General features: G+C 38.4%; 1 protein-coding gene across 6 annotated transcripts in view; it reads left to right on the forward strand.

The window, feature by feature from the left end:
• The window catches only part of RNGTT (RNA guanylyltransferase and 5'-phosphatase), a 233,244-nt gene that overhangs the window by 8,501 nt on the left and 196,943 nt on the right, over window positions 1-27,800 (forward strand). For 5 of the 6 annotated variants that reach the window (NM_001046085.2, XM_005210890.5, XM_059889631.1 and 2 more), the window contains exons 2-6: window positions 4,430-4,539; window positions 12,372-12,475; window positions 12,565-12,653; window positions 24,920-24,995; window positions 26,301-26,541. In NM_001046085.2, the coding sequence (NP_001039550.1) occupies window positions 4,430-4,539; window positions 12,372-12,475; window positions 12,565-12,653; window positions 24,920-24,995; window positions 26,301-26,541 (620 nt within the window). Of the gene's footprint in view, window positions 1-4,429; window positions 4,540-12,371; window positions 12,476-12,564; window positions 12,654-24,919; window positions 24,996-26,300; window positions 26,542-27,800 lie in introns of those variants that run through there. The other variant, XM_059889633.1, reaches the window with a different exon arrangement.

A 27,800-nucleotide genomic window follows, 5' to 3' on the forward strand; every position in this document is an offset into this window, starting at 1 on the left:
TATGATTTTAGGTAGATGTTTATAATTAGTGATTTTATAGTATAAATCAGCTAAAATAGATGATTTAAAAATTGATTTTATAACTTCCCCTATGTTTACACGGTGATTCAGGGAAAAAAAAGGCCAAAAAGTTAGTTTTACTGAAATTAGAATCACTGTAATAGTTGTTTGGTGAGTGATTTTGGTTAGTATGCTTCTCATCCTGATTCTTCTTCTGGGATGTAGGATAAGGTCTGTAAAACGGAGAAAGTGTTGCCAAAATCTTGGCTGTCTGTGCACCAGTGCCAAACAGAAATATGGAGACAGAGTTATGGAGGAGAAGGAAAGAGTGGCGTTACTATTTTGCCAGGCAAAGGGGGAACTTAGTAGGCTAGCACCTAAAAAACTGTGTCCCCCTTCCCTGAATAGGGAAAGGTTAGATTTAACAGTCAGACAGGTTCAGTTCAGTTCAGTTCAGTCGCTCAGTCATGTCTGACTCTCTGCAACCCCATGAATCATAGCACGCCAGGCCTCCCTGTGCATCACCATCTCCTGGAGTTCACTCAAACTCAGGTCCATCGAGTCATCTCATTCTCATTGTCATCCCCTTTTCCTCCTGCCCCCAATCCCTCCCAGCATCAGAGTCTTTTTCAATGAGTCAGCTCTTCGCATGAGGTGGCCAAAGTACTGGAGTTTCAGCTTTAGCATCATTCCTTCCAAAGAACACCCAGGACTGATCTCCCTGGGTGAGAATGGACTGGTTGGATCTCCTTGCAGTCCAAGGGACTCTTAAGAGTCTTCTCCAACACCACAGTTCAAAAACATCAATTTTTTGGCGCTCAGCTTTCTTCACAGTCCAACTCTCACATCCATACATGACCACTGGAAAAACCGTAGCCTTGACTAGACGGACCTTTGTTGGCAAAGTAATGTCTCTGCTTTTGAATATGCTATCTAGGTTGGTGATAACTTTCCTTCCAAGGAGTAAGCATCTTTTAATTTCATGGCTGCAGTCACCATCTGCAGTGATTTTGGAGCCCAAAAAGATAAAGTCTGACACTGTTTGCCCATCTGTTTCCTATGAAGAGATGGGATAGGGGTATGTGGTAATTATCAAGGCAGTAACAGTCTTCATTCCTTCAAGTTTCAAAAGGGTGGGGTTGCTGACAGGATTAGGGTGTGTGCAGGGTGCTAGGTGGTCTCCTCATCTTGATGAGCCTTTCTGTTCCCCTTAATCTTGCCTCAGGTGCTTTCCTTGCTGCTCCTCCTCTGATCACCATCTTGATCATGGAGGCTCTGAGTCTTGCCTTTAAAGAATGGGGGACAAAAAGGCCTCCATGCCCAAGAGCTCCACAAGGCCCTGCTCGGCATCAGAAGTTCCAATTTCATATTAAAAAAGCTTAATAGGAATATCAAAGAATTGATTTAATTTACTTCATTATCAGTTTTCTAGTACTATATCTTTAAAGGTTTTAAGGCAGTAACTTTGTAATATAGTGGGTTAGAACTTTCTGAACATCTTTCTGGACATTCCATTTACTGGTAATTTCTTTTGCTGTTATATTTGATTGTCGATTTCTAGAATATATGTTGTCCTTAAAAGTTCCAGTATAGTGCCCTTTGAAAGTATAGTATCAGTTCAGTTCAGTACAGTTGCTCAGTTGTGTCCGACTCTTTGCAACCCCATGAATCACAGCACACCAGGCCTCCCTGTCCATCACCAGCTCCCGGAGCTTACTCAGACTCTTGTCCATCGAGTCGGTGATGCCATCCAGCCATCTCATCCTCTGGCGTCCCCTTCTCCTCCTGCCCCTAACCCCTCCCAGCATCAGGGTCTTTTCCAATGAGTCAACTCTTCGCATGAGGTGGTCAAAATATTGGGGTTTCAGCTTCAGCATCAGTCCCTCCAATGAACACCCAGGACTGATCTCCTTTAGGATGAACTGGTTGGATCTCCTTGCAGTCCAAGGGACTCTCAAGAGTCTTCTCCAAAACCACAGTTGAAAAGCATCAATTCTTTGGCGCTCAGCTTTCTTCACAGTCCAACTCTTGCATCCATACATGACCACTGGAAAAACCACAGCGTTGACTAGACGGACCTTTGTTGGCAAAGTAATGTCTCTGCTTTTGAATATGCTATCTAGGTTGGTCTTAACTTTCCTTCCAAGGAGTAAGCGTCTTTTAATTTCATGGCTGCAGTCACTATCTGCGGTGATTTTGGAGCCCCCCCAAATAAAGTCTGACACTGTTTTCACTGTTTCACCATCTATCTGCCATGAAGTGATGGGACCAGATGCCATGATCTTAGTTTTCTGAATGTTGAGCTTTAAGCCAGCTTTTTCACTCTCCTCTTTCATCAAGAGGCTTTTTAGTTCCTCTTCACTTTCTGCCATAAGGGGGGTGTCATCTGCATATCTGAGGTTATTGATATTTCACCTGGCAATCTAAATTCCAGCTTGTGCTTCTTCCAGCCCAGGGTTTCTCATGATGTACTCTGCATATAAGTTAAATAAGCAGGGTGACAATATACAGCCTTGACATACTCCTTTTCCTATTTGGAACCAGTCTGTTGTTCCATGTCCAGTTCTAACTGTTGCTTCCTGACCTGCATATAGGTTTCTCAAGAGGTAGGTCAGGTGGTCTGATATTTCCATCTCCTTAAGAATTTTCCACAGTTTATTGTGATCCACACAGTCAAAGGCTTTGGCATAGTTAATAAAGCAGAAATAGATGTTTTTCTGGAACTCTCTTGCTTTTTCGATGATCCAGTGGATGTTGGCAATTTGATCTCTGGTTCCTCTGCCCTTTCTAAAACCAGCTTGAACATCAGGAAGTTCACGGTTTACATATTGCTGAAGCCTGGCTTGGAGAATTTTGAGCATTACTTTACTAGCGTGTGAGATGAGTGCAATTGTGCAGTAGTTTGGGCATTCTTTGGCATTGCCTTTCTTTGGGATTGGAATGAAAACTGACCTTTTCCAGTCCTGTGGCCACTGCTGAGTTTTCCAAATTTGCTGGCGTATTGAGTGCAGCACTTTCACAGCATCATCTTTCAGGATTTGAAACAGCTCAACTGGAATTCCATCACCTCCACTAGCTTGTTCGTAGTGATACTTTCTAAGGCCCACTTGACTTCACATTCCAGGATATCTGGCTCTAGGTGAGTGATGACACCATCGTGATTATCTGGGTTGTGAAGCTCTTTTTTGTACATTTCTTCTGTGTATTCTTGCCACCTCTTCTTAATATCTTTTGCTTCTGTTAGGTCCATACCATTTCTGTCCTTTATTGAGCCCATCTTTGCATGAAATGTTCCCTTGGTATCTCTGATTTTCTTGAAGAGATCTCTAGTCTTTCCCATTCTGTTGTTTTCCTCTGTTTCTTTGCACTGATCACTGTGGAAGGCTTTCTTATCTCTTCTTGCCATTCTTTGGAACTCTGCATTCAGATGCTTGTATCTTTCCTTTTCTCCTTTGCTTTTCACTTCTCTTCTTTTCACAGTTATTTGTAAGGTGTCCTCAGACAGCCATTTTGCTTTTTTGCATTTCTTTTCCATGGGGATGGTCTTGATCCCTGTCTCCTGTACAATGTCTCGAACCTCAGTTCATAGTTCATCAGGCACTCTGTCTGTCAGATCTAGTCCCTTAAATCTATTTCTCACTTCCACTGTATAACCATAAGGGATTTGATTTAGGTCATACCTGAATGGTGTAGTAGTTTTCCCTACTTTCTTCAATTTCAGTCTGAATTTGGCAATAAGGAGCTCATGATCTGAGCCATAGTTAGCTCCCGGTCTTGTTTTTGCTGACTGTATAGAGCTTCTCCATCTTTGGCTGCAAAGAATATAATCAGTCTGATTTTGGTGTTGACCATCTGGTGATGTCCAAGTGTAGAGTCTTCTCTTATGTTGTTGGAAGAGGGTGTTTGCTATGACCAGTGCATTCTCTTCCCAAAACTCTATTAGCCTTTGCCCCGCTTCATTCCATACTCCAAGGCCAAATTTGCCTGTTACTCCATGTGTTTCTTGACTTCCTACTTTTGCATTCCAGTCCCCTATAATGAAAGGACATCTTTTTTGGGTGTTAGTTCTAAAAGGTCTTGTAGGTCTTCACAGAACTGTTCAACTTCAGCCTCTTCAGCGTTACTGATGGGGGCATAGGCTTGGATTACCGTGATATTGAATGGTTTGCCTTGGAAACGAACAGATGTCATTCTGTCGTTTTTGAGATTGCATCCAAGTACTGCATTTTGGACTCTTCTGTTGACCATGATGACTACTCCATTTCTTCTAAGGGATTCCTGCCCACAGTATAGTATAGGTTGAGAGTATTTTATGAACAATTCCATTAAAAATATTGTAAGAAGGTGATTTTGAGAATTGCTAATTATAGAGTTTTAATCCAGAACATTTTCGTTAATGAAAATTATAACCTATCTTCATGTTATTTAGGAAGATTCTTACCTCTGAAAACAATGTTAGGACCAAGATATGACAGTCAAGTTGCTGAAGAAAATCGATTCCATCCTAGTATGCTTTCAAATTATCTGAAGAGTCTGAAGGTAAGAAGCAAAACATTTTTGATATTGATTTAACATACTTTATCCCTTTTTTGTTTTTTAGGTGGCTTTCTAAAATAAAACTTTTTACTTTGAAATAATTAACTCAGAGCAAGTTGCAAAAATTGTACAAAGAGTCTATGAACCCTTGTCTCAGTTTTTCCCAATGGTGACATCTTATGTGGTTGTAGTATAATATCAAAAGCAGGAAATTGACCTTGGTACAGTATTGTTGACTGGACTGTAGACCTGTAAGTTAGTTTTAACCAGTGTGTATGTGCATTCAGTGTGTTTATGTGTGTAAAGTTCTGTGCAGTTCGACCTGCTGACTTGGTCTCTATCTCTCTAGTTTTGTCATTTTGTGAATGTTATATAAATGGAATGAAACAGTTTGTGACCCTTCACGAAACACTTTAAAAAAAATTTGTTTTCAATTTATTTTTGGCTGTGCTGGGTCTTCCTTGCTGCACTCAAGCCTCCTCTAGTTGCAGGGACTGGAGGCTGCTGTTTGTTGTGGAATGTGGGCCTCACTGCGGTGGCTTCTCTTGTTGTGGCTCTAGGCATGTGGGCTTCAGCAGTTGCAGTTGCTAGGTGCTCGAGCACAGGTCAGTTGTTGCTCACGGGCTTAGTTGCTTGCAGCATGTGGGGTTGAATCCATGTCTCCTGTGTTGGCAGGTGGATTCTTTACCACTGAGCTACTAGGGAAGCCCCTGGGATACACTTTTTTTTCACTAAGCATGATGCTGCTGAGGTCCTCCAGGTTTTTGCATGAATCGATGAGAGTTGTGCTCATATTTATTGCTGAATAGTATTCAGTTGTATAGCTGTGCCAGAGTTTAACCATTCTCCTCCCACTGAATGGTTAAGTAACCGTTTAGCCACTTTGAGTTGTTTCCAGTTGTAGGGTATTGTGAACCAAGTTCCGTGAAAGTTTATGTACAGGTATTTATGTGAATGTTAAGTTTTCATTTTTCTGGGACAAATACCCAAGACTAAGATTGTTGAGCACGTGGTTAGTTTTACGGAAAAATGACAAACTATTTTTCTAAATAAAATGTTGTGATTTTTTATGTTATTCTGACATCACACTGATTATATTAGCTTCTGGGCTTTCCTGGTGGCTCAGATGGTAAAGAACGTACCTGCAATTTAGGAGACCTGGGTTCGATCCCTGGGTCAGGAAGATTCCCTGGGTCAGGAGAAGGGAATGGCAAGCAACACTAGTATTCTTGCCTGGAAAATTCCATGGACAGAGGAACCTGATGGGCTGCAGTACATGGGATTGCAAAGAGTCAGACACAACTGAGCAGCTGACACACCAACAGCAGGGCTACTTTGACAAATTACCAGAAACTGGGTGGCTTAAAACAGCAGACACTTATCCTCTAACAGTTCTGGAGGCTAGAAGTTCCACAGCAAGATGTTGGAGAGGTTGGCTTTTCCTGGAGTCTTGGAGGAGAATCTCTTCCATTCTTTTCTCCTAGCTGCCAGTGATGGCCAGCAGGCCTCAGTATTCCTAGGCTTGCAGCTCCTTTAGCTGTCTCTGTCTCCTCCTTGTGTGTGTCAGTGTCCAAATTTTTCACTTATAAGGACACCCTAATCCAGTATGACCTCATTTAATGAATATTTTTTTGGCCACACCATGTGACTTGCAGGATCTTAGTTTCATGACCAGGAATTGAACCTGCAGTGGAAGCTTGGAGTCCTAACTGCTGAATTGCCAGCGAATTCCCCTGTATGCCCTTGTCTTGATTATATTTGCAAAGACCCTATAACCTTCTTTCAAATAAGGTTATATTCATAGGTACTGGGAGTTAGGACTTGAATATGTTTTTAGGGGGCATAGTGCAACCCATAACACCTACCATTGTTACTCTTTTAAGTGGTGGTCTTTATTGAATGCTCCTTGGAAGAATAGTTATGAAAAACCTAGACAGTGTACTAAAAAGCAGAGACATTAGTTTGCCACCAAAGGTTCATACAGTTAAAGCTATGGTTTTTCCAGTAGTCATGTATGAATGTGAGAGTTGGACCATAACGAAGACTTGAGCGCCAAAGAATTGATGCTTTTGAACTATGGTGTTGGAGAAGACTCTTGAGAGTCCCTTGGGCTGCTAGGAGATGAAACCAGTGAATCCTAAAGAAAATCAATCCTTAATATTCATTGGAAGGACTGATGCTGAAGGTGAAGCTCCAATACTTTGGTCACCTAATGAGAAGAGCTGACTCATTTGAAAAGGCCCTGATGCTGGGAAAGATAGAGGGCAAGAAGAGAAGGGGGTGACAGAGGATGAGATGGTTGAATGGCATCACAGACTCAATGGACATGAGTTTGAGCAAGCTCTGAGAGATGGTGAAGGACAGGGAAGACTGGCGTGCTGCAGTTCATGGGGTTGCAAAGAGTTGGACATGACTTAGTGACTGAACAACAGTTAGTACATTCAGCAAATGCTGGTGCCCATTACATGCAAGTTTCCTGTTACAGGATAGTAAACATGCCACTTAGTTTTTGATAACCTGTTACTTACCCCTGTTTTTGGTGTAGTTTGGGTCTTCATTTTATATCTATTATTTTAGCTTGCTTATAAACTTTTAATTTTTATCTTCATTATTAATATACATTTTTGAAAGTCATAGTTAACATTTGTAGAGCATTAAATATTCCTAGGTGGAGCATTTTAAAGAGCTTGGGCTTAGAAACCAGTTCTCCTGGATTTGAATTCTAGTTTGCCACTTACAGCTTTGTGGTCAAGTTACCTAATTTCTTCATGTTTCAGTTTCCTCATTTGCAAGTAAAATTAGTGCATGTAAAGCATAGAATAGTGCTTGGCACAGAGTGAGGGCTTTATTTAAATCTCACAGCTGTATGATGTGGATACGCTTATTATCCTTATTTCATGGATTGGGAATCTATAAGGAAAAATGATTATGTATATATAATATGAGTATATGTGTATATAGACAGATACATTAAAAAACACAAACACATTATTCACACAGACATAATCACACATACAGACACACATTTACACATGTACATATACATGGACTCAGTGCAGCTAAGTCACATAATACAGTTTCCTGGTTTTCTTAGCTAAAGTATTCATATATATTTAGAGAATTCACATTTTCTTGCTCATTCCCACTTTTCATTGACTTCTTATTTTGGACCTAGAGACAAACAATATGGGTTCTAATTCTAACTTGTGAGAAGCTGTATTATGGCATTCAAATCTTTGTGTTTGGCAAAGACTTCATCTAGAAGCAGTGCTTCCACCTTTTCCCTTTCTATTTGCCGTGTAGTAATGGGGCCGGATGCCATGATCTTAGTTTTTTTAATATTTGGTTTTCAGTTGGCTTTTTGCATCTCCTTCACCCTCATCAAGAGATTCTTTAGCATATGCATTAGCAGACATTAAAATTCCTTGGACCTTATCCTTCTGAGCAAGGTAATATAACAGCTGTATAGAACAAACAGAGTCCAATCACACATGGCCGGTTAGGATTTAGTTCGGTGTAGCTGAAATGTTGAATTTCCCTGGTGGCGTAGTGGTAAAGAATCCTCCTGCTAATGCAGGCAATCCCTGGGTGGGAAAGATCGCTGGATCAGAAAGATCCCCTGGAGGAGGAAACGGCAACCCACTTCAGTATTCTTGCCTGGGAAATCCCATGGACAGAAGAGCCTGGCAGGCTATAGTCCACGGGGTCGGACATGACTCAGCGACTAAACAACGGCAGCTGAAATATTACTGAGTCATTAAACAACTATTAAAAGTCTTTGTCATACATTAAGTTCATGTGGGTTTAGTGTTGCAAGCATCCATTTAAGACTTGAGCTATATCCTTACCAGTGCTGTGTATAATCTTTTGTACATAGAAAGTCAGAGTTAAGAAAGAAAAGGCCTTTTTTTCTGGGCACATGAAGTTACCCTGAGTTCAGGTCTGGCTTATGTTTCTCTAGCTGAAGGTTCCCCAATAGTTTTCTTCATATTTTTCTTTTAATTGTAGGATATCCTTGAAGGTTGAGGTATGAATGACAATCCTCATTACAGTCAGGCTTCCAAGAACAGTCTGTTCATGAGCATAGCACTATGTGTTAACAGCACATATTGCCATTCTTGTCCGGGGATCGTCAGTTAACATGGTGTTATCCTTCTCTTGTGCAGCCACATCAGCAAATGTGGGAGGACTGTTAGGTTGCGTCACCCAGACTTCAGCTCTAGTTGCATGTGTTTTATTTGTGTACCCAAACCCTCCATCGTCTCTGACTGTTAGTAGGGTGGGAGGTTCTTCTCATTTTGTACTTACCACTTACACGTGGGAAAATCAGGAGTCGGGCAGTTCTATCATGTTTATTAATAAATAGATCATCCTTTCATCCTTTCCTTCATTTTGTAAAATTATTTGGATTTCTCCTTGGTAGTCTGGGTCTGTAACTACTGCATGGACACAGATTCCTTTTAATGCTTAATAGGAGCATTCCTTAATTAACCCAAAGTGCCTGGGAGGCATTTTGATTCCAGTACCAGTTGAAATAGCACATGTCATTCTTTTTGTGACTCTCTGTTCAGATAAAGAGTATAAATCCAATCCGGTAGTCTCAGGAGTAGCTTGGAAAAGAGCTAGTGCTCCTGGGCTAATTTCCCAATATTCAGTTGTTTCAGGATAGAAATCTATTTTATGAATCTGTAAATTTGGAATCGTTTTTCTCATCAAAGGAGTTTCTGATTCTCTAATAGTTCTATTATTTAAAATATTGAGGGAAGTATTTAAAGTTCTCCAGTTTTTATAAGAGCCCTCTCGAAGTTTGATTAATTGCTGTTTAAGCAAACCATTCATTCTTTCAATCCAACCAGTAGCTTGAAGATAATAAGGAATATGAAAGATCCATTGTATATTATATTCCTGGGCAAACTCTTATATTAACTTATCCATTGTCCCTCTGAATTTGAAATGGAACGCCATAATGTAATTATTGCCTCTGTTTTAATAGTATTAGTCTGATTGGCTTTCTTGAAGGGAATGGCCACTAAATATCCAGAATAGGTATCCATAGCAGTACCCACATATTGACATCCTTCATCTCAAATTAATGATCAGTATAATCAATTTGCCATATTTGCCCAGGCAGCTTGCCACATGCCAATTGTCCTTTGACTAACTGTGGTAAGTGTCTGTGTTCAATATATTGATAAATTGGACATTGTAAAATATTTAATGAGATCCATAGTAAAGGAAATACCTTGATTTTGAGCCCACCTGTATATTGCTTTTTCTCCCACATTGCCACATTTTTGGTGTGCCCACAAAGTCAAAGCTGTGGTTAATCCATTGGCTACCAACCAAGAGTCTTGTTTTGTTAATGTTTTGTAGAATGACATTCTGTTAACTTTTTTTGTTTTAGAGCCTCATATACTGCATATAATTAAGCAAATTGACTACTTTTAGTATAATTCTTTCTGGCCTCTGGAAATTTCCTAATCCAGAAACCCAGGGACATTCCTTTGTCTTGTCGTTTTTGCCATAAGTTCCAATTAGCATATGGTTCATTGATAGATACATGAATTTTATGTCCCTTGGTTATAGCTCATGAGGTGTCTGATGTCCATCCAAAGACAGATTACTGTGATAAGCTTTAGGATAATTCAATTAAACTTTTTAGCAATAAAACATAACAGCGAGGAACTGTCTGGGAACTGAGTCTGGGAAGTGAGTCTTGGTCAACGTAGATCTCAATTAGCAAAACTAGAATTTAATATTCAGTGAAACATAAAAATTTTTTTGTGAGGGCTTTAACCCTGCAGCCAGTGAAGGCTTTATCCCATCAAGTAAAAAATAAGGTTTGTCAGGGAGCTGGGAAAAGCCAAGCAGCCATCTTGAATTTCCCATAGCCCCAGCTGTTTAATTTACAGCTATTGTTTAATCATTTTAAATTCCTTGATTTAGAAGTAAACTCTTACTGGGTCCTAAGGACATCAGGATAGAAAAAGGCTGACAAGGAGGGGTTAATTTTTTGTAGAATCAAAGTGAACTTTATCTGTGGGTGCCACAATCTTCATAGATCATTGTGAAGTAATATTTATATACTTTACCAAAGTAACAAAAGATTTTAAAAACATATATAAATCACTTAAAAACAAAGAAATTCACATAGTCTGTTTTCAAACACGCATTCCAAGAAAACTGTGTTCTCTTAACAGAAAAAAACAAATTCCAGTCTGATACCAGCTTACTGTTAATAACAAAATTTGTTTATCTAGTTAATTTTAATTTAATCTTAGAAAGTCCTTTCTGTAAATCTTGAAGAGGTGGTATTTTTGAAAACGCATCAGAGAGAAACCAGAGCTGTCTATAATGACAAAAAGGCTTAAAATGGCATGCTTAAAATCTGATGACAGTCCAAAGTAACTTGATTACTTTGCTGTGATATGTAACACTTTGAGATAGTAACTAGCGTTATGACTAATAACATAATTCAGTACATACCAGAATATTAGAAACTGCATATAATTTCTAGGATATCTATATTGATAACATTTTCCATACAGTATAACTTGAGAAAATTTAATACTCATTTGACAATACTGCCCAGATCAGGGTTCGAACTGGTGTCTCTGCATTGGCAGGTGGATTCTTTACTGCGGAGCCACCAGGGAAGCCCAAGGGCATTTTGACTGTACATGCTCTTCCCCTGCGTACTCACTTTGATGATTGGTGCTGGAATGCTGAGTTGATGTGTGTCTGGAGCTTGTTCAGTTCAGTTCAGTCGCTCAGTCGTGTCCAACTTTTTGCGACCCCATGGACCGCAGCACACCAGGCCTCCCTGTCCATCACCAACTCCCAAAATTTACTCAAACTCATGTCCGTTGAGTCGGTGATGCTGTCCAACCATCTCATCCTCTGTCGTCCCCAACCTCCTGCCTTCAATCTTTCCCAGCATCAGGGTCTTTTCAAATGAGTCAGCTCTTTGCATCAGGTGGCCGAAGTATTGGAGTTTCAGCTTCAGCATTAGTCCTTCCAATGAATACTCAGGACTGATTTCCTTTAGGATGGACTGGTTGGATCTCCTTGTAGTCCAAGGGACTCTCAGGAGTCTTCTTCAACACCATAGTTCAAAAGCATCAATTCTTGGGTGCTTTTGGAGCTTGAGTTTGGGTGTATTTCAGATAAATGCTGTCCCTGTTGTAGCTGCTGCTGCTGCTGCTAAGTTGCTTCAGTTGTGTCCGACTCTGTGCGATCCCGTAGACGGCAGCCCACCAGGCTCCCCCGTCCCTGGGATTCTCCAGGCAAGAACACTGGAGTGGGTTGCCATTTCCTTCTCCAATGCATGAAAGTGAAAAGTGAAAGTGAAGTTGCTCAGTTGTGCCCGACTCTTGGCGACCCCATGGACTGCAGCCTACCAGGCTCCTCCATCCATGGGATTTTCCAGGCAAGTGTATTGGAGTGGGGTGCCATTGCCTTCTCCACCTGTTGTAGCTACTTCTAATAAATCATGGGTGGAGTGACAGACGTAGAAAACTACATCAGTATTTGCTTTTTAGTATTTGTATTTGTAATGTTGAAGTGGAATCTGTTTTGCTTATATTCTTTTTTTTTTTTTGCTCATATTCTTGTTTCATCATTTGTTTGGGATTAATTTATTTCATTCAGTGCCTAAGTTCTGTGTCTCAAATAAGACTTGGATAAGTGATACATTCATTGTTAATATGTTGACAGCGTGAACATAAACTCTCCTTCAGTGTAGATGAATGAACTGGCCCAGAATATTGCCATTCAGTCAACTTATTTTGGAACAGATTCAGTTACTAGGAAATCTTTCTTTCCTTTTGCCTAAGGTTAAAATGGGCTTGTTGGTAGACCTGACAAATACTTCAAGATTCTATGACAGAAATGACATAGAAAAAGAAGGAATCAAATATATAAAACTTCAGTGTAAAGGGTAAGTCATGTATTAAGAGTCTTTAATATTGAAACCTTTGCTGAAATTTGTCATCTCTACTTAGAAACAAAATGTTTCTGTATTTCTAGACATGGTGAGTGCCCTACAACGGAGAATACTGAGACATTTATTCGTCTGTGTGAGCGGTTTAATGAAAGAAACCCACCTGAACTTATTGGTATGTTTGGCTTTACTTTAGCCACTGTTGAATATCTTATTTTGTGATTGGGTTTCTATGCTCTTTTTCCAAATGGGTTGATACAGAAATTTTTTTTTTCTTTTTAAAGGAATTACCAAGAAGTGTTTATTAAAGTAATAGTCTGTTGAGAACTGTTATTAAAAATTAAAATGTTGTCTATTCATGATAATATTATGGTAGTGACGAGGATGTTATTTGCCTGGCAGACTTGGTGGGAAACTAAATGAATGAATGAAGGAATGAATGATTGTAATCCTTATAACAACTCCCTGTGGTATGTGGCTGTATCCCTATTTTACAAATAGGAAAACTGAGTCTCAGAGAAATTAAGTAGTTTTTCCTTGTTCAAACGTCTAATAACTGTTTAAGCCAAGTTTGTAATGTTTCTGAACCAAGGTCCAAATCTCTTAATTAGGTGTAACACTGGTTTCTAGATTGACCATGTAAAAGTGAAAAAAATTTCTGTGTTATAAAATAACCAAAACAGAGCAAAATGCCATTTGACAAGTTGAGAGCAATAGTTGAGGCATATATGATAAGATAAAAAAATGGATATTCTTATGAAAGGATTCTATAATTCTTCAGGCCAAAGAGGCATTCATCCATAGAAAAATATGGAAAACAATGGAAATGCAATACAGATAGCCAAGAAACATGAAAAAAGTTTCATTCTCCCTTGTTAATAAGAAATACAAATTAAAATGTATGTTGTTACCTTCTGCAGTCAAATTTGCAAAGATATAAAAAAATCATAATGTCAAGGATTGGATAAAATGGATGTACTGATACATTGTTAATTAAGGTGTTAATTGATATAGCCTCTCTGGAGGGCCATTTTGGTGATTTCTATTGATCCTAAAAAGTGTTCATATACTTTGACTCATCAAGGCCACATCTAAGAATTTATTTAAAGGAAGTAGTCATAGATGCACATAAAGATTTATGTGAAAGAAATTTTATCACATCTTCCTTTGTAATAAAAAAAACCCCTGGAAACAGCATATCTGATGGAAGCCGATCATTTATATTATACAGTATGCAGTTTATCTAATAGAAGAACAATAGTATGGGACTACATGACATAGTATTACGGTATGTATATGTGTTTATGTTTACACATTCACATGAATATATGTAACAGGTGTGCATATATTTAGGATACAGCTAGAAGATTCACAGCCTAAAATAGCATTGAACAATATATTGAACATTTATTTGAACAATTAAAAGCTCTTTTCATTTGAGATAAGCTATTATAGGGGTAAATGCTAAATGTACTTGAAGAATTCAAGAAGACTTAATGTCTGGAATCAGGTGTCATGATTTCAGAAACATTAATACTCTCAAATTGATAAATTGACCAGTTGTACTCTTGGAGGGGCCTTAGGAAGCATTACTACGAACTAGTTAATGAAGGTGATGGAATTCCAGCTGAACCATTTAAAATCCTAAAAGATGATGCTGTTAAAGTGCTGTGTTCAGTACGTCAGCAAATTTGGAAAACTTGGCAATGGCCACAGGATTAGAAAAGGTCAGTTTTCATTCCAATCCCAAAGAAAGGCAATGCCAAAGAATATTCAAACTACTGTACAGTTGTAATACTTTTTTACATCTAACAAGGTAATGCTGCTCAAAATCTTTCAAGCTAGATGTACAAGTTGGATTTGGAAAAGGCAGAGGAACCAGAGATCAAATTGCCAACATCCTTTGGATCATAGGAAAAGCAAGGGAATTCCAGAAAAGTCTATTTCTGCTTCATTGACTAGGCTAAAGCCTTTAACTGTATGAATCACAACAAACTGTGGAAAATTCTTAAAGGGATGGGAACACCAGACTACCTTACCTCCCTGCTGAGAAACCTGTATGCAGGTCAAGAAGCAACAGTTAGAACCGGACATGGAACAATGGACTGGTTCAAAATTGGGAAAGGAGTACGTCAAGACTGTCATCCTACTGACAATACGTCAAGTATTGTCATCCTGCTTATTTAACTTATATGCAGAGTACATCATTCAAAATGCTGGGCTAAATGAATCACAAGCTGGTATCAAGATTGCTGGGAGAAATATCAACAACCTGAGATATGCAGATGATACTACTCTAATGGCAGAAAAAGAAGAGGAACTAAAGAACCTCTTGATGAAAGGGAAAGAGGAGAGTGAAAAAGCTGGCTTAAAAGTCAGCTTCAAAAAATTAAGATCATAGCATCCAGTCCCATCACTTCATGGCAAATAGATGGGGAAACCATGGAAACAGTGACAGACTTAATTTTCTTGGGCTCCAAAATCACTGCAGATGGTGACTGCAGTGTTGAAGTTAAAAGATGTTTGCTCCTTGAAAGAACAGCTATGACAAACCTAGACAGTGTACTGAAAAGCAGAGACATCACTTTGCTGACAAAGGTCCATCTAGTCAAAGCTGTGGTTTTTCCACTAGTCATGTACGGATGTGAGAGTTGAACTATATAGAAAGCTGAGCACTGAAGAATTGATGCTTTTGAACTGTGGTGCTGGAGAAGACTCTTGAGAGTCCTTTGGACTTCAAGGAGATCAAACCAGTCAATCCAAAAGGAAATCAACTCTGAATATTCATTGGAAGGGCTGATGTTGACGCTGAAGCTCTAATACTTTGGCCACCTGATGCAAAGAGACAACTCATTGGAAAAGACCCTGATTCTGGAAAAGACTGAGGGCAGGAGGAGAAGGGGACAGCAGAGGTTGAGATGGTTGGATAGCATCACTGACTCAGTGGATATGAGTTTGAGCAAACTCTGGGAGATAGTGAAGGACAGGGAAGTCTGGTGTGCTGCAGTCTATAGGGTTGCAAAGAGTCAGACATGACTTAGCGACTAAACAACAATAATTCTTGGAAGAACTGATGGGAAAAATTTCTAAATTGAGTATTTTAACAAAGGAGTCTGAAATGCAGTACTTGGATGCAATCTGAAAGATGACAGAATGATCTCTGTTTGTTTCTAAGGCAAACCATTCAATATCACAGTAATCCAAGTCTATGCCCCAACCAGTAATGCTGAAGAAGCTGAAGTTGAATGGTTCTATGAAGACCTACAAGACCTTTTAGAACTAACACCCCAAAAAGATGTCCTTTTCATTATAGGGGACTGGAATGCAAAAGTAGGAAGTCAAGAAACACATGGAGTAACAGGCAAATTTGGCCTTGGAGTACGGAATGAAGCAGGACAAAGGCTAATAGAATTTTGCCAAGAGAACGCACTGGTCATAGCAAACACCCTCTTCCAACAACACAAGAGAAGACTCTACACGTGGACATCACCAGATGGTCAACACCAGAATCAGATTGATTATGTTCTTTGCAGCCAAAGATGGAGAAGCTGTATACAGTCAGCAAAAACAAGACCGGGAGCTGACTGTGGCTCAGATCATGAACTCCTTATTGCCAAATTCAGACTGAAATTGAAGAAAGTAGGGAAAACCACTAGACCATTCAGGTATGACCTAAATCAAATTCCTTATGATTATACAGTGAAAGTGAGAAATATATTTAAGGGATTAGATCTGATAGAGTGCCTGATGAACTATGGACGGAGGTTTGTGACATTGTATAGGAGACAGGGATCAAGACCATCCCCATGGAAAAGAAATGTAAAAAAGCAAAATGGCTGTCTGGGGAGGCCTTACAAATAGCTGTGAAAAGAAGAGAAGCAAAAAGCAAAGGAGAAAAGGAAAGATATAAGCATCTGAATGGAGAGTTCCAAAGAATAGAAGGAGAGATAAGAAATACTTCCTCAGCGATCAATGCAAAGAAATAGAGGAAAACAACAGAATGGGAAAGACTAGAGATCTCTTCAAGAAAATTAGAGATACCAAGGGAATATTTAATGCAAAGATGGGCTCAATAACGGACAGAAATGGTATGGATCTAACAGAAGCAGAAGATATTAAGAAGAGGTGGCAAGAATACACAGAAGAACTGTACACAAAAGAGCTTCACAACCCAGATAATCATGATGGTGTGATCACTCACCTAGAGCCAGACATCCTGGAATGTGAAGTCAAGTGGGCCTTAGAGAGCATCACTATGAACAAAGCTAGTGGAGGTGATGGAATTCCAGTTGAGCTATTTCAAATCCTGAAAGATGATGCTGTGAAAGTGCTGCACTCAATATGCCAGCAAATTTGGAAAACTCAGCAGTGGCCACAGGACTGGAAAAGGTCAGTTTTCATTCCAATCCCAAAGAAAGGCAATGCCAAAGAATGCTCAAACTGCCGCACAATTGCACTCATCTCACACACTAGTAAAGTAATGCTCAAAATTCTCCAAGCCAGGTTTCAGCAATATGTGAACCGTGAACTTCCAGGTGTTCAAGCTGGTTTTAGAAAAGGCAGAGGAACCAGAGATCAAATTGCCAACATCCACTGGATCATGGAAAAAGGAAGAGAGTTCCAGAAAAATATCTATTTCTGCTCTATTGACTATGCCAAAGCCTTTGACTGTGTGGATCATAATAAACTGGAAAATTCTTAAGGAGATGGGAATATCAGACCACCTGACCTGCCTCTTGAGAAACCTATTTGCAGATCAGGAGGCAGCAGTTAGAACCTTACATGGAACAACAGACTGGTTCCAAATAGGAAAAGGAGTACGTCAAGGCTGTATATTGTTACCTTGCTTCTTTAACTTCTATGCAGAGTACATCATAAGAAACGCTGGGCTGGAAGAAGCACAAGCTGGAATCAAGATTGCCGGGAGAAATATCAATAACCTTAGATACGCAGATGACACCACCCTTATGGCAGAAAGTGAAGAGGAACTCAAAAGCCTCTTGATGAAAGTGAGAGGAGAGTGAAAAAGTGGGCTTAAAGCTCAACATTCAGAAAACGAAGATCATGGCATCTGGTCCCATCACTTCATGGGAAATAGATGGGGAAACAGTGTCAGACTTTATTTTTCTGGGCTCCAAAATCACTGCAGATGGTGACTGCAGCCATGAAATTAAAAGACGCTTACTCCTTGGAAGCAAAGTTATGACCAACCTAGATAGCATATTCGGAGAGGGCAATGGCACCCCACTCCAGTACTCTTGCCTGGAAAATCCCATGGGCAGAGGAGCTTGGTAGGCTGCAGTCCATGTGGTCGCTAAGAGTCAGACACGACTGAGTGACTTCCCTTTCACTTTTCACTTTCATGCATTGGAGAAGGAAATGGCAACCCACTCCAGTGTTCTTGCCTGGAGAATCCCAGGGATGGGGGAGCCTGGTGGGCTGCCGTCTATGGGGTCGCAGAGTCGGACACGGCTGAAGTGACTTAGCAGCAGCAGCAGATAGCATATTGAAAAGCAGAGACATTACTTTGTCAACAAAGGTCCGTCAGTTATGGGTTTTCCAGGGGTCATGTATGGATGTGAGAGGTGGACTGTGAAAAAAGCTGAGCGCCGAAGAATTGATGCTTTGAATTGTGGTGTTGGAGAAGACTCTTGAGAGTCCTTTGGACTGCAAGGAGATCCAACCAGTCCATTCTAAAGGAGATTGGTCCTCGGTGTTCATTGGAAGGACTGATGGTGAAGCTGAAACTCCAATGCTTTGGCCACCTCATGCGAAGAGTTGACTCATCGGAAAAGACTCTGATGCTGGGAGGGGTTGGGGGCAGGAGGAGAAGGGGACGACAGAGGATGAGATGGCTGGATGGCATCACTGACTCGAGGGACCTGAGTTTGAGTGAACTGCTGGAGTTGGTGATGGACAGGGAGGCCTGGTGTGCTGCAATTCATGGGAGTCGCAAAGAGTTGGACACGACTGAGCGACTGAACTGAACTGATGGGTTTAAAATTATAACTGTGATATAATACAGTATTCATTATTATATATTACTTGTTTTATATCACTGGACTGTGATTCTGTTCATTGGATTGAAGTGGAAACTTTTCCTTTGGGTCTGCTCAGTTTGGAGCACAGGTTGGGGTGGCAATTATTTATTGTAGTAATACTGAGAAGACAGTAACAGAAACTGGTCTTAGAGATGGTTTCTCATATCATCTTCTCAAACAAAAGAATTAAAGAATCAAGTCTGTGTTCTTAGGATCAGAAAATATTGGCCTGCTTTTACAGTGTTTTAATTGTGTTTTTGAGATGCAGTTTTTATCAGCCTTCCGCACATTCTTGCTGAAGGATACTGTGACCACTAGGGGACATTGATGGCATGGCAAAAGTGAGACACATTTATTTTCAAAGTTAGTCTGATTAAAAAAAAAATCTTTAAATTAACTGATGTGACTGTCAGTACATGCAGTTAGCCTAGTTGTGGGATGATACTGTAGAGTTAGTGGAGATATAGAGTTCTGAAACACATAGAAGCTTCAGACGTTTTCTAATCGCTAAGTCTTGTCCAACTCCTCTGCGACCCCAGAGGACTGTAGCCTGCCAGGCTCCTTTTCCATAGAATTTCCCAGACAAGAATACTGGACTGGGTTGCCATTTTCTTCTCCGGGGATCTTCCTGACCCAGGGATCAAACTTGTGTCTCCTGCCTTGGCAGGCAGAGTCTTTACCACAGACCTGCCCAAGAACTGCTGCTGCTACTGCTGCTGCTAAGTTGCTTCAGTCGTGTCTGACTCTGTGCGACCCCATAGACTGAAGCCCACCAGGGCCCGCCGTCCCTGGGATTCTCCAGGCAAGAACACTGGAGTGGGTTGCCATTTCCTTCTCCAGCCCAAGAACTACAGCTTCATAATCTCATAATCCCTGGGGGGCAGTACCCCCTAATTTATCTTTATAGTGGAAATTTTCAATCATACCAAAAGTAGGGAGAATAGTAAAATGACACCTTATGTATCCATTGTTCAGCTTCACTAATTATCATTTTACTGATTTTTTTTTCATTTTTCCTCTCCTTCTCCTAACAAATTTTTTTCTGAGTTTTAAAGCAAACCATAGATACCATGTCATTTCACTAAAAGTGTTTCATTATGCATCTCTAACTGAGAAGAATTTTTGTTTTTTTATAACCACCATGCAGTTATACCAAACAGAATAATGAGAAATTCCTTAATGTCATCTGATGCTTAGTCCACTTTTAGATTTCCTCAATCCCCTTTTAAAGTTAGATTTTTCAAACCAGGATCCAGCAGTATCCAAATACTACATTTTGTTTTTTCTGATTCTCTCTCTTTTAAATGCTGTCACTTTGTTGGAGAAATCAGGTCTTTGTCCTATAAAATGTTCCATTATCTGGATTTACCTGAGTGCCTCCTCATAGTATTAATTAACTTTTTCCTTTGTCCCCTGTCTGTCTTGTAAACTGGTAGTTAAAACAGGAGGCATAATTACATGTTTTAAGCAAGAATACTTCATAGTTGGTGTCGTATGTTTCCTTTTACCCTACATCAGTTAGCACATAATGTCTGGTGGACCCACTTTTAGGGGTACAAAGATGAGTAAGTAGGGACAGGTGGTGGCATGTTATTTCCTCTGTTACTCTTTAATCTGTCTTTTACCTAATTTTTTTTTTTTAATCTGTTGATGACTGTTACCTTCTTCTGATATTTCATTAGGAGTTGCAAAACAATGATTTTTCTGATTGGCTAATTTCTTCATGAATTAGCTGGAATTCCTCTTTAGCAAAGAACTATTCCTTCTCAACAATTTGATTATCCTGAAATGCAGTTTGTACTGGAAAGGCACGTTAAATTTCTGATTGTTTTATTTATCAATTTCCAGAATAATGTATTGGTATCTTACCAATGTCTGGTGGTGACTAATTAATCTTATTATTATTTCTTTTTGGAGTATCTGTTTGAACTCATGAATTTTTGTGTAGTTGATATATTTAAATCATTTATAGTCAGTATTTATTCTTATGCCCAAATTGCTTTATCCTAGGCCAGTGGGAGCCCCTTCAAGTTGATTTCTGTATCTTTTTGATAGCACCCCATCAGTCTTTGACAGTTTCGTTGTTTTCTGGTATAACGTGTTTTCCAGACATGGAATTGGTTATTCCTTTAAGGAACCTGGTTCCTTTAAGTGGAAAGTAGTATTTAGAAATAATCTAGGTATAGAGAGCATTCCATAATTAAACACATGAACATTTCTGCAGTTAAATACATGAATATTCATTCACACTAAGTGAGAAAAATAGACTATAAATAACGTCACATCAGCTCAGGTCAGGTTTTGTCCCCAAATGATCTACCCCAAATCTTAATTTTTAAGAGCTTTTTTAAAAATTATAATGACAAATAAGAGATTATGTATGGAGCTATGGTGCATTTGTTTGCTTGTGCTGAAAATTGAGGATAATAATTTTGTGGGCTGCAGAAATAAAGAAGTCTGGTTTTTGTTAAAAGAGAAATGACTGATTTCTTTGTAAATGGTAGACTAAAAGATATGTAACTTAACTAATGCCTCTAATTATTTTAGGTGTTTCTAGTTATAAATACATAGGTCAGATTTTCGAATATATATTTTTATGAGTAGTGCATGTGAATTTTGTTAAAAATTTTTTTTCTTTTGATTATATAAAAATTTTTTAAGATTACTTGACGTGTAATAAGTTCTTAGTAATAGTTTCCTCTTGCTGTTCTTCTTCTTCTTCTTATTTTTGGCTCATTTAGACCAGAGGAATCTCAACCTAAACACTATTGACATTTTAAATAGGGTAATTCTTTATTTTGGGGGACTCTTCTGTGCACTGTAGGATGTTTAACAGCATTTCTGGCCTCTACCCATGAGGTGTTATGCCACCCCACCAGTTGTGACAATTAAAATTGTCTTCTGGGACTTTCCTGGTGGCTTAGTGGTGAAGAATCTGCCTGACAGTGCAGGAGACACAGATTTGATCCCTGTTCCGGAAAGATCCCACATACCACCTAACGACTAAGCTCGTGTGCCACAGCTATTGAGCCTGTGCTCTAAAGCCAGGGAGCTGCAACTGCTGAGCCCCCATGCTGCAACTACTGAGGCTTGTATGCCCACGTTCCACAGCAGGAGAAGCCACTGCCGTGAGAAGCCTGAGCACTGCCACTAGAGAGTAGCCCCTGTCACAGCTAGAGAGAAGTTGGCATAGCAACGAAGACCCAGCAGAGCCAAAAAAAACAAGAAAAAGTCTCCTGACATTGCCAGATGTCCTCTGGGGAGGGGGGTGGGTAAAATCACCCCCAGTCGAGAATCATTTATTTAGACTCATCAGGTAATGTTTTTGATACTAAAAATAAGTTTATCTGATTAGTGAGATAAAAAGGAAGTTGTGTATATTGAGATGAGGCAGTATTTAGAAAGCCATGTTGCCACCAGCCCTGTATAAGTCACCTCTTCCTAATTTATACTTATAGTCATTTCAGTATGTATATGTATATTTTTATAGTTAAAGCCCAGTTCTCTTTTTTTGTTGGGGAGATTGTTTTCCTTTCTTAATTTGAGATTTTAAAGGACTATCATTTTTCCTTAATATATAGATTAATGTTACTTTTTGAGATTCTGTATAAATTTATTTCCTTATGTTAGCTTAGAATAGAAAATGATAACAAATTTGAATAAGAAGTGACTTGAAATAGTTAATCAAGAGCTAATCTTTACTTACAAACTGTGCTCTGCTTGCCACTAGATGGACCCATTCTCATAATGAACAGAGGAAAACTGAAAAAAAAAAAAAAAAAAAATGCTTCCCCTCCCCAACTCCTAAACATTGAAGATAAATGAGGTTAGGCTTGTAGTATACCTATTTAATGAAATTTAAAAAAAAAATCAGGTACATAATCTTCCATATTTTTCTATAGAGATTTGTTTTGTTGAAGGTTTTTATGTTTCTTACTTCACACTTTTCTTACTTTAACAATCTAGTCATTTATTAATACTTTGAAGTATAACAATAAAGTAAAACTTTATGTACTTATTTAACAAAGAATATTAAAAGAGCACTGGTACTTAAATTGTGTATCATCACATGACTTAATCACTTGATTGCAATTATTCGTACATATGTTATTTGTAAAAATATTTGCTTTAAAGAGATGCAAAAACAGTAGTGGTGTAGATGAGAAACATATCTAAAGTTAGAGTGTTGTTATTTAGTCTCTAAGGCATGTCTGACTCTTCGAGACTCAGTGGACTGTAGCCTGCCAGGCTCCTCTGTTGGGATTTCCCAGGCAAGAATACTGGAGTGAGTTGCTATTTCCTTCTCCAAAAATTAGAGTATTTGTTGCTTAAATTGGTCTCAAATATAAAGTAGAAAGGAAATTTACATATTGTGTTGATACATGTTGAATAAAAAAGTCTGTTTACATAAACTGACATCTTTGCATAATTTTTGAGGCATCTTTTCTTACAGAGTATTGGAGATGATGACTTTATAGAGTTTCATGATTATAGCAGCTTATTTCTAAGGAGTGTCTTTTTTTGTTCAAGGCTGATCTCTTTATTATTATTTTTTTAAATCTCTTAGGAAACTTCATTTCAGTTACATCATTGTTCTCTATTACTTTCAACCTCTGTGAATTAACCAGATCTTTCTCAGCCTATAAACGTATTAAACCTCTTATATTAAAATATTACCCTGCCCCCAAAAAACCTTTTCTTGCTCTTTTATGTGTCCCTTTCCCCTTCCCAGCACACTTTCCAAAAGATTGATACTCAAATCCGTCCATTCCTATTCACCTCATTGCAACCTGGAGTCCTCCCTCTAAACAAATAGCGACTTTCAGTTCTTATCTTCATGTGACATTTACACAGTGCTTGAGACTTCCTCTTTCCCTGGTAAACATGACCCTATGTTCATGTTCTCTCTATTTTCTTGGCCCCCATGAAAGTTCATTTTTAGTCTTTTTTAAAATGCCTTCCCACCCCCTCAACTTATTCTTGAAAGGTTAGTTTTCCTCACATTCCATCTTTATTTATGTTTTCTTGTTCTACCCATTTTTAGTGATTTTTATCCACACCACAGACACCTTCTGTAGTTGACTATATGCTGATCATGAATCCACAACTCCAGCTAGACCTTTCTGTGAAGCTCTTTACCCTATTTCCAAATATTTTTGAGTCTCATAAGAAAACACTGCCCCCCTCCCATTTTTTGTTTTGTATTTTGGCCACACCACCAGGCATAGGGATGGTTCCCTGACCAGGAATTGAACCCACGCCTCTGCAATGAAAGTGCCGAATCCTAACCACTGGAAGGTTAGGATCCCTCTGGGTCACCAGGGGACTTCCTATTAAGAACCTTAAACTCTGCACGTCCAAGTGTGCTCACTGTGTTGACTCTGCACATCCAGCTGTACTCATTGTGTTGCCCAGTAAACTGATATAAACTCCTGTATTTCATAACTTGGTGGGTGGTATCACTGCCTAATTAGTCATCCAAGTCAGAACCGAAGACTCCTTCTACATCTTTTCTATCAGTGTTGACAGTAATTGATCCCTCAGATTGCAGATTCTACCTTAAATGTTTCTTCCATCTGCCTCTCCGTGTTATTCCTATCACCAGGACCCTTGTCAGTCAAACCCTAATCTCACATAGAGATTAGTGGATGATTTCCTTACTAGTTTTCTTGGCTTCATTGATGCTTCTTCTCTGTTTTGTGTTGAACTGCCATTGAAGTGGATTTTCTAAAATGTGATAATTTAGTAATGTACACCAAGTCGTTTTTTATTACATTTTCAAAGTAGTTAAAATGATTTGAGAATGCAATCATTTTTGGAAGTTATGAAGCTCATTTGTAGCTTTGCATATTATAAAGATAGGACCATACTTACCTGGAATATGTTCTGAAAAAAAGCTTAACAAAAACAAATTTCTTTTTCTCAGCAGTTTTTCCTTTTAAAAGTCTATTTTGAAACGTTATAGGCTAATGTAAAGTTGGCTTCTAGAGAACTTTAAAGTAGTATTATTTTTATTGTACTGTATATTCATCAATTTCTGTATCCAGTCAAATGTCCTGTGTGGGTATGTATGTGTGTCTTTTAGAATTGTGTGTTTGATGAAATATCTCCATATGTAAAATGCTTGGATCTTTTAGTTTTGAAATTAAACTTTAGACCTTAGAAACATTTGTAATTAATAAATCAGTATGTTATATTTACACTTTTTGCTAGTGCTATAAGTTAAATTCCAAGCAATTTAAGCTGACAGGTTTAATAGTTATAAGAGAGGGCTGAGTTTTAAAAATGTGGTTATTTTATAAAATGATTGAAATGTTTTGTTTGCAGGTTGGAATTTTGAAGTGAAATGTGGCCTCTGAAGTGATTTGTAATTTTAAATCAAAACTGCTTTATTTTCTAGGTGTTCATTGTACCCATGGTTTCAATCGCACTGGTTTCCTCATATGTGCCTTCTTGGTGGAGAAAATGGATTGGAGGTATTTGTTTCTTGTTGTAGTGAAAGAAGATATATTTAGTAATTGATAAAAAATTTTATTGATTTTTTTTCAGTTTTAGCATTTTATATTGCTAGGTTTTTGGTGAAGTAATGATTAACATGATTTCAGTGGTTTTTATTTTAGATTTAGTTAATCTTTAGAATACCATTCATTACTGATGTTTTCTACCAAGTAGCATGTTGAGTGCTTATGGATCCTAAATACTATACATTTTCTTTCCCAGATTTTTTTTCACATCTTTCAGAATTATCAGAGATAAGTTCTCCCAATATTTTGTGTATGTTTTCACCTTGGAGGTTACTACTGCTGTTTTTCATTTCATTTTTAAGTACCTTTAAAAAAAAATAGCTGCTGAGTATTAGAAAAAGCTTAAATACCATAAATACCACGCACCTTATGTTAAAACCGTTTCAGAATGGTTTGTCTCTTAGTAGATTGAATGCCTTGAGAGTAGGGACTGTGGTGTCTCCATTTTATAAAACTTCTGTTGTGCTTTGTATAATAGTCTTAAATATAAAGGTATTTTGGGGGACTGAGTTACTCTGTTTAAGCCAATCAACAGGTCTTTATGAGCACCTGTTAACTTGTAAAGTGTCTTTTTAGATTCTGAGAGATTAGAGAATGAGATATTTCTGAATTTCCTCATATACTTTAAAGGTCTTTTGTTTACAAAGCCTTTCATGCAGTAAGTCCTTCTCTGAATATAATCACCTGAAGTAGACATGTGATTATATGTTTCCCTGTTCACTTATCCTCTGTGGTTCTCTACTGCATACATTCTGCCTCTGCCTTTTTGCCCTTTCAGATGCTCTAAAAGGTAACTCTACACTATGTCGACTGCTATGTCAGACTCAGCCTATGCTTAGCCTCGCTCTGGTGACCTCTGCTCTTAACGCTTGGGTCTGTTGAAAGTTCCTGAAAAACCAGCATGCTTTTACTTTATCTTCATGTTGCTTTTCCTTGACTGGTGTTTTCTGTTACAATCAGACCTCAACCTTTAAGGGTTTACTTAAATTCTTTACAGACTCCACCCGGGTCTCCTCATTACACTCATTGCAGTTTACCTTTAGAGTTTAGGAAATACCATGTACCTTGTGTTAAAACTGTTTCAAAATGATTTGTCTTAGTAGATTGAATGCCTTGAGAGTAGGGATTGTGATGTATCTATTTTATGAAACCTCTATTATACTTTGTTATAATAGCCTTAAATATAATAAGAGAATTTTGATAAATCTGCATAAATGGAGAGTAGTGAGGAAATTGCATGGTGTTTATTTTCCATAGTATTGAAGCAGCAGTTGCTACTTTTGCTCAAGCCAGACCACCAGGAATTTATAAGGGTGATTACTTGAAAGAACTTTTTCGTCGCTATGGTGATATAGAGGAAGCACCACCCCCACCTCTATTGCCAGATTGGTGTTTTGAGGATGATGAAGATGAAGATGAGGACGAGGATGGAAAAAAGGAATCAGAACCTGGGTCAAGCGCCTCCTTTGGTAAAAGGAGAAAAGAACGTTTAAAATTGGTAATGTTTAAAGCTATTATTATAGTCTTTACCTTTTTCCTCTACAGGCTTATTGAGATTTATGCAAATAGAATGTTGACTATGTTTGTTTTGTTGGATTTGTAAGCTTTCTCTATACCTGTTATTTCCAAAGACTCTTTTTTTTGACTGCACCACGTGGCTTGTGGGGTCTTAGTTCCCCAACTGACCATTGAACCTAGACCCTTGGCAGTGAGAGTGTGGAGTCTTAACTACTGGACCACCAGGAAAGTCCCCCAAAGACTTTTTTTTTTAATTAATTTTTATTGGAGTATAGTTGCTTCATACTGTTGTATTCGTTTCCTCCTTCAGCAAAGGAGGTGAACTTTTCAGCAAAGGAAAGTGAACTTTCCTCACTTCAGCAAAGTGAATCAGTTATACATACACAGTTATCCCCTCTTTAGATTCCCTTCCCATTTAGGTCACCACAAAGCATTGAGGAGAGTTTCCTGTCCTCCCAAAGATTCTTGATAGCCATGGATCATGGCCTTTTCTACAAAAAATTTTCAGTTATATAAATTTATCCCATTTTTATTTCTTAGGTAAACCAAAGAACTGTTAGATGTTAGATTGAGAATTTATTGTTTCTTTGCAAAAGATGTGAGATTCCAACTAAATGTAAAGTGAATATTTTTACTAGTGCTTTACAAACTTGTCTCATATTTAAAATAACTGTATACATAAATTCTCCTTTCCATGGGTGGCACTTTCATATTTTTCTGTAAAGTTGAATTCAGAAGACTCTTATTTCTTCAGTAAGCAATTCCTATTAATCTTCTAGAAATACAAGGCCTAACAAAAAACATTAGGTGTTACCTTCTTTTCTTGGTGGGATAGTGGGATATATTGAGAAGAAAAATGCTGGTTGTGACTGTACATACAGAAGTATATGTTGTAGGCCAAAGGGGAAAGTTAGGAAAAGTGTGGTGGTAATTAATTGTTAATAAAGTTAATCATTCAGGTATGTGGGATACCATTGTTGAGTAGTAAGCAGTATACCTCACAACTCATTTCTTAGTAGGTGTTGATTCACAGGCAGGGAAGAAAATGCCTTAAATGTAAATCATAAAATATAATTATTTGGGACTTAAAGTTTCTTGTTTGGAAAACATTTTGTTAATATGTACATATTTCAAACTTCAGCATTCTACCACCACTAACAAGTGTATAAATTGCTTTGAAACATGAAACTAATTTCAAAAAGAACATTTTTTTTTACTCTAACTTATTTTCTGGATTTA

The sequence above is a fragment of the Bos taurus genome, chromosome 9 (genome assembly GCF_002263795.3).
Source record: "Bos taurus isolate L1 Dominette 01449 registration number 42190680 breed Hereford chromosome 9, ARS-UCD2.0, whole genome shotgun sequence".
Lineage (NCBI taxonomy): Eukaryota > Metazoa > Chordata > Mammalia > Artiodactyla > Bovidae > Bos > Bos taurus.